The sequence below is a fragment of the Mauremys mutica genome, chromosome 17 (genome assembly GCF_020497125.1).
Source record: "Mauremys mutica isolate MM-2020 ecotype Southern chromosome 17, ASM2049712v1, whole genome shotgun sequence".
NCBI classification, from domain to species: Eukaryota; Metazoa; Chordata; order Testudines; family Geoemydidae; genus Mauremys; species Mauremys mutica.
The window spans coordinates 15,572,273-15,579,829 of NC_059088.1; the positions used below are offsets into that span (position 1 = coordinate 15,572,273).

The following is a 7,557-nucleotide window of genomic DNA, read 5'->3' on the forward strand; positions in this document are numbered from 1 at the left end:
CCACTCCCACACAAGACCCTGGGCACAGCGGGGAAGGGGTGCAGGGACCTGCCAGGAACAGGCAGCCCAGCGTCATGAGCTGCTGCGACAGTGCAGGGCCCTGGGGGGTTAAAGGCACCGGCTCCTCCCAGGTCCAAGGGTCGCTGTGCCTGGCAGGGCCTCCAAAGGCTGAGTGGCGCTGGCTTGGCCCGAGTCCAAGGGTTGCTGAGGGGGGAGGGAGGAGCAGAGGGCCTGGCCGTGTTACACAACCCCACAGAGGGCTCTCACCCCAGGCACGGGACTGTTCTCCCAGCTGCAGACACCAGCGCAGGCCCTTGAGTTGTTCCAGGAGCGCGCCAAGGAATCAGCTCGACTGGTGCCAAGGTGCAGCTGGCTCTGGGGTGGGAGAGCCAAGTAACAGCCTCACCCTGCTCCCTGCAGATTGAGCCTCCCATTGCCAGGCTGAGGCGCTGGAGCCCCCTGACGTTCAGGAGAGAGGACCCCCCACACCGCTCCCTGCAGCACAGCTCCCCGAGTAGCGCACAGGGACCCACACTGACGCCGGGAGATCGGTCTCTGTCCCAGCCCTGCCATGGCACGTGAATACTTCACCCACAAGGGAGTGCTGTTCCCACGCCTGGATTATTCCCCCGAGAAGCTGAGCTACGTGGAGAACGAATTCCAGGTGCGGGACGACGACGTCTTCAACATCACCTACCCCAAGTCAGGTAGGGGAGAGCGTGTGTGTGTGTATGTGTGTGTGTGTGTGTGTGTGTAGGCGGCTCCTGACACACACGGACATTAGATGGAAACACCAAACCCGTCACATGACCTGATTTCCTAGACGCCAGACCCCTCCCCCCCCGCCCAGAGTGAGACAAAGCAGGCTGCTCCCTGGGGCCCAACTCGCCCACCTGGGTGCTGGGCTGGCTCTCTGCAGACACACTCTGATCACAGGCTTCCCCCAGAGCCACCGGCAGGGCCAGGAGACCCCTGGCACAGCAAAATGAGAGCTTCTGATTTTAGTGCTGTCAATGCACCTCAGCTGATGGGGGCTGGGGGTTGGGAGCCAGGACTCCTGGGTTCTCTCCCTGGCTCTGGGAGCAGAGGGGGACCTAGCAGGTTGAGGGGTTGTTTCAGGCCCATTAACCCTTTCATCCCCAGGCACTAACTGGATGCTGGAGATTCTGAGTCTGATCCGTTGTGGCGGGGACCCCGGCTGGGTGCGCAGCGTGCTGAACTGGGAGCGGGCGCCCTGGGTGGACAACCAGACGGGGCTGAAGGCTGCCCTGAATTACCCCCCGCCCCGGCTGCTCTGCTCCCACCTCCCCGTCCAACTTTTCCCCAAGTCCCTGCAGCGCTCCAAGGCCAAGGTGAGAGTCAGGGGAGCAGGGGCTGCGGGTCGGGATTGAGGGGCACCGACAGGGCTGTGTGTCGGGAGGGCGGTGAATCCAGGGCTGCTGCTGGGTGTGAGTTACAGCAATGTGGGCGTGCGAAAGAGCAGGCAGCGGGGTGCGGCGACTCCTTCTCCCTCCAGAGAGGGTGGGGAGGTGACGGCCTGGGATGGGTGGCTAATTGCTGGATTCACTTGGCATCCCCCTCCCCGATTGGTAGTGACCCCCCCCTCTCCTCCCCCCAGATCATCTACACCCTGCGCTGCCCCAAGGACGTCCTGGTCTCGCTGTACCACTTCTCCAAGCTGCTGTGCCTCTTCAGGGACCCTGGCTCACTGGACTCCTTCCTCGAGGACTTCCTGAGCGGGAACTGTGAGCAGCACCCCGGGGTCCTCGGGGTCCCTGCTGCAGCTAGGGATACGCAGGCAGCCTCCTCCCGCCCGATGCCTGGGCTCCCAGCCACTCACTGATGGGATCCAGTTTGTGCATCCCCAGCCAGCTCTGAGCTACTCTGCCCAGGGCTTAATAGGCTGCTGCACGGCCGTCTGGCCGTGCACCATGGAGGGAACTTAGGTGGAGGTAGTGCTTAAGTTGTGCCAGGGCCCTGGCACCTCCGGTCTTGGCAGTTTAGGGCCCCGGCACCTCCGGGCTGGCTGCATCAGTTATGAATGTAAAAAAATTGCTTGAGCCCTGGCACCACTTTAATTATAAATTAAACAGCGGGTGGAGGGGCCGGGTGGTGCCAGCTCTGGGGTCACTGTGCCCTCTCCCCTGCACAGTGGCCTACGGCTCCTGGTTCGACCACGTCACCAGCTGGATGGGGCTGAAGGGCAACGAGAACTTCTTCTCCATCACCTACGAGGAGCTGCAGCAGGTAGATAAACCCCCCCTTGGGCCACATCCACATAACTCCACCCCTGGGGTCACGCCCACACATAACCCCACCCCCTGATGACACCCACACGTAGCCCCACCCCCTGGTGATACCCACACGTAGCCCCCCCGAGCCACCCCACATGTAACCCCGCCCCTGAGGCATCCCCACACGTAGCCCCGCCCCAGGCCCCCAGCCAGGTGGTGTTCTAGGGTGTTGCCAGCCCCAGCTCCCCAGGCCTCGGCGCCCATGCCCCGGGTGTTGGCTCCTCCTGGCTTTTGCATTCCTCTGCCCCTGGCCTGGAACAGGGTCTGACCTCAGGTGGCCAACGTGGCTCATGGCCAAGGCCCTCTGCCCTTGAAGGCGTCTCTTCCTCAGCGCCCAGCGGGGAGCAGGACCCTGCGGGGGGAGGGAACCGAGGCACACGTGGGCCATAAAATTGTCACCCTAGAATCACCCTCTTCATGGCAGCGGGTGTCTCCCCCAGGACCTGCGGGGCAGCGTGCGGAGAATCTGCCACTTCCTGGGGAAGGAGCTGAGTGAGGAGCAAGTGGCCGCGGTGGTGGAGAACGCCTCCTTCCAGAGCATGAAGGGGAACAAAATGTCCAACTACTCGCAGCTGCCGGACAAGTACATGGACCACCAGAAGGGGGAGTTCCTGAGGAAAGGTGAGTCCAGGCCTGGGCTAGCAGGGGGCTGTGGGTTGGGAGTGAGGGGCACCAGCAGAGCTTGTGGGGGCAGGGCTGGGGGGCAGGGGCTGTGGGTTGGGAGTGAGGGGCATGGGCAGAGCTTGTGGGGGCAGGGCTGGGGGGGAGGTGCTGTGGGTTGGGAGTGAGGGGCACCAGCAGAGCTGCGGGGGCAGGGCTAGGGGGCAGGGGCTGTGGGATGGGAGTGAGGGGCACCAGCAGAGCTTGTGGGGGCAGGGCTGGGGGGCAGGGGCTGTGGGTTGGGAGTGAGGGGCACCAGCAGAGCTTGCGGGGGCAGGGCTGGGGGGGGTGATGTGGGTTGGGAGTGAGGGGCACCAGCAGAGCTGCGGGGGCAGGGCTGGGGGGCAGGGGCTGTGGGTTGGGAGTGAGGGGCACCCTAGACCATATCCCCTGTGGCTTGCAGGGATCTGCGGTGACTGGAGGAACCATCTCTCGGAGGCACAGAGCCAGCGATTCGACACCGTTTACCGGGAGCGGATGCAGGGTCTGGGCATGACCTTCCCCTGGGACTGACGGCCTCGCGCCCGCCACATCTGTACCCGCAATACACCGGCCCTGTGCCACCCACATGCTGCTGCTCTTACTGTGCCCTGGGAGATGCCCCCTGGGGCAGCCTCACTACAGCATCAGCAATAGGCAGAGCTGGGCTGGGGCATGTGTCCGGCAGAGGTCAGTGAGCGCACGCATGGCAGGGCTCAGCTGAGGTGTATTTAAAATCTGTCCATTGCAGCGTTTTCCTGGCCCTGCTTGCAGGCAGGGGGCTCTGCAGGGCAGTGTGAAAGTCTGCACAGAGCCAGCCTGGAACATGACGCAGGAGATGGGCCTCTGTGCAGGGAGCAGCCTGCTCTGTCTCTCTCGGGTTTGGGTTCCTGTGCGTGAGGGCTCTGGATTCGAAGAAATAAAATCAGGTGATGTGGCAACCTTCCAGCAAGAGGATTTGGTTTTTTAATCTAACTTCTCTGGGTTTGCCATGAACAGAACATGATCCCATCCAGCAGGGAGCAGCAGGAACACACGCATACACACACACACGCATGCACACACACACACTCTCCCTCTCTCTCTCTCCCCCCACCCCCAGGCCCCCTGCCCCCATTCCAAAGGTTGTGATTGCTGGTGACCCAGTTCCCAGGTAGATCCCTGCAATACCCCCAGGGGCCAGGATGCTGTCATACCATACGACACAATTCTCATAACTTCACGTGCATTAATGATACACATCTATGGAGAGAGAAATGTCTTTCAGCAGATCATGCCCTTTTCCCTGATGCCTCACACGGCCTGCTTTATATGCAACATCACAATTATATAAAAATGAGGAATATGGGGGTTACAGGGCGGGGAAGAAACAAAAAATTATGGGCCATGACCTGTCCATGACTTATACCATAAATACCCCTGATTGAATCTTGGGGGGAGGCGGGATGTTGCGGGGGGGGCGCCCTGGAGGGCCTGCTGCTACTCCAGCCGCTGCCGGAAGGGGAGCCCTGTGACGGTGCTGGAGCCGAGGGAGCCGGCGGGGGCTGTAGAGAGGAGCATCCCCATGTGGGCAGGGTCTCGCCAGCAGTTTTCTGAGCAAAGCCCCGATGGCTCGTCCCTGCCTGGCCAATGGCTCTACGTTCCCGGCTGCCAGTCCCAACGGGGGCTCACCCAGCCCAGCTCCCCAGGCCTCCGGCCACCCATCTCTGCACCCGGCCCAGGCTGGATTCCTCGGTGTGACTGGAGGGGCTGGCCCTGCCTGGCCAATGGCTGGCTGGCTCACTCCTCTGCCAGGTCAATATTGGCCATCAGGGCGGAGGGGCGTCGTTCCCACCCTGCCTGTCCTTGTCCCAAGTCCAGGGCCCGAGGCAGAGGGCGATGTGGCCACCTGGGCTGCACCGCCCCCACCCGCCCCCACGGCATCACCCAATGGCCTCCCATGGCAGCAGCACATGCCCTTACTACAGGAGACTATCGCACACAGCAGGGCTCTTGCCTGGCTCTGGGAGGGGAGTGGGGTCTAGTGGTTAGAACAGGGGGGTGGGCAGCAGGACTCCTGGGTTCTCTCCCCAGCTCTGGAAGGGGGGTGGGGTTTAGTGCTTACAGCCACCTGGGCCCCTGCCACACCTCCTCTTGTAGGTGCTGGGAGATGAGCTGGCCTGGGCCAGAGGCTCCTCCCCACTCAGGAAGGAGGATCCCAGCTGGGATTAGCTGAGTAAATGGGGCAGCAGCCCTGTGTGCCACAGAGCTCGCCAGCTGCTTAACCCTTTAGTGTCTGCACGTGGAGGTGGGACCAGATCAAAACGGAATGGGGGCTGATAGGAGAACAGGATCAGGTGGATTAGAGCAGAGGGATGGGAACCAGGACACCTGGGTTCTATCTCTGGCTCTGGGAGGGGTGGGGTCTAGTGGTTAAGGGGGCAGGGCCTGGGAGTCAGGACTCCTGGGTTCTATCCTGCTCTAGGTGGGAAATGGCAGGTGTTTGCTCCGTTGCGAACCCCCAAGTTGAGCAGCTGCTGCCAGAGCCTTTTGCATCCTTTGGGCCATGGCCCCCATGGTGGGAGGGAGGTTTCACTTGAGGTGTATTGGGGGTACTGTCTTGGCCCCGTACGGCCCTGGGAGGAACCCCCTTCAGTGCGACAGCCCTTCCCAGGGGTGCACTCTCTCTTGGGGGTCAGGCCCCTCCATCTCCCGGAGCCGCACCTCTCTGAGCCGTAGCACGTCTGTCTCGCACCGTGGGCCCCCTCAGGGAGTCCCTCGCTCTGCACCCCCAGGGCCTCCACTCCCAGAGGGAATAATGCCCCCCTGCTCTCTAGACCGGAGCGACTCTCAGGCAGTGTAAAACAGGAGGGTTTATTGAGCGTTGAACCCAGCACAGGAAACTCTCTGGGCCTCAGGCCTGGCCTCCCTCAGCCCCGCACATCCCAGTCTCTCCTGCTCCCTCTCTCCAGCACAGAGACCCTGAGCTTCCAGCCTGGCAGCCGATATCCCCTCCCCCGGCCTTTGTCCTCCGTCTGGGGCCCTCTCTCTTCAGTCCTTTGTTCCCCTGTGGCTGGAACCGGCTGGTCAGGTCACCGGGTCGTCTCTTCACAGCCCATTGTCCTCCCACTCTCCAGAACAGGCTGACTGCCATGCTGGTCACCTGGTCACTAGGGTTCCCCATCTCCAGGCTGTTGTCCGGGGGTCCTGGCTGCTGGTCCTGTGCAACAATAAACTCTCTCCACCCACCTTGTTAAACACGCAACACAGGGAAACGGAGACACACAATATTCATGTAAAACACAACAAAATCCCCAACTGTGTCACAGCCCCACTCAGGGCAGTGGATCCTGGGACTAGGAGGGGGGCCTGGGTGTGTCTGGGGAGCATGTGGAGGGCTGCAGGTGATGCTCTCGGGTGCACAGTAGTAAGTTGCAGGCAGGAGTGGGCACGATGCCCCAAAGGCACAGAAGTCTTGCCCATGGCCCCACACCTGTGTAAGCGGGGGAATGGTCCCGCTATTGTGGGGAACTTTCCTGGCTTCTGCGCTACCCCGGTGAAGTGGGCTAGCGAAAGGATCTGAGTCCTCGCTCCCACTTCCTTTACCCAGAGGCCTCCCTGCCCTGGAGTGCTCCCCTTCCACTCTCCTGTCTGGCAGAGTCCTCGTAACCCCAACAAGGCTGGGCCCAGGATTCCTAGGGGGCTCGACCCCCAACCCTGCTGTGGTCACCTAGGACAGGGGCTAGGGTGTCCCCACTCCGGGGTGCTCGCTCTGCACTGGGCACCTCCCTGACCCACTGATCACATCATACAATTTAAAGCAAATACAAGTTATTTAATTAACACTTAATTTAAAAAAAGAATAAGGAAAAATGGGAAAGGTTACAGGAAAACACATCACCCTGCTCTGTGGCAGGGAACATCACAAACAGTGTCTCTGAAAGGTCAGGGCAGTTCACAGTCTGTTCCTTGTAGGTCCCAGGCCTCCTTCTCCAGCCCTGGCTGTGCTGCAGGGACGCTGTGGGTCGGACACTTGCTCTGGCGGTGGCCACACACTCTCAGGCTCTGGGTGGCAGGACCCTTCTCCCCAGCGTCACCCCCGCCCTGTCAGGGTTACGATCCCCCTCCCAGTCTGGCCTGCAGGGCCTCTTGGCTGAGGTATCTCCCTGCGCTGGGCCCACTGCCCGGGGTCCCCCTCGCTCTCCCCAGCTGCTCATCGCATCCAGCTCCAGCCCCAGCTCCACCCCTCTGCCTCAGCTCTGCTGCTGCTCTGCCTTCAGCTCCCTGGGTTGCTTGTCTGGCCTCTCTGGCTCCAGTTGCTACCACTCTGCTCCCAGGGCAGGGCTGCTCCGCAGGCTGCTTCTGTGACTCTGCTCTGAGCTCTCATCTGCTTCCTGGGCTGCTTGTCTGGCCCCTCTGGCTCTGGTTGCTGCAGCTCTGCTCCCAGGGCAGGGCTGCTCTCTCTGGGCTGTGCTCTGGCTTTTTGGGCTGCAGCTCCGCTCCCATCAGCTTAGCTTGGGGCCCTATTCTCTCCTTAGCTTGGCCCCACTCCATCTGACTCAGACAAATCCAGCTCACACGGAGGACGGGACCCCCCTGGCCTCCTGACTCCTTGATTACCCTGTCAATCAGGCTGACCTGGAGC

The 7,557-nt window shown here is 61.8% G+C and overlaps 1 protein-coding gene across 2 annotated transcripts; it reads left to right on the forward strand.

Moving 5' to 3' along the window:
* The first annotated feature begins 235 nt into the window (after positions 1-235).
* On the forward strand, positions 236-3,881 carry LOC123352122 (sulfotransferase 2B1-like). 2 transcript variants are annotated; one of them, XM_044991877.1, is made up of 7 exons: positions 236-363; positions 395-707; positions 1,144-1,352; positions 1,619-1,745; positions 2,153-2,247; positions 2,735-2,915; positions 3,358-3,881. In XM_044991877.1, exons 2-7 carry the CDS (start codon positions 572-574, stop codon positions 3,465-3,467), a joined length of 858 nt encoding a protein of 285 aa, XP_044847812.1. In that variant the 5' UTR covers positions 236-363; positions 395-571; the 3' UTR covers positions 3,468-3,881. The 2 variants fall into 2 exon arrangements, with proteins under 2 accessions (XP_044847812.1, XP_044847811.1); XM_044991876.1 differs by having other exon boundaries at positions 258-707.
* Positions 3,882-7,557: the final 3,676 nt, after the last annotated feature.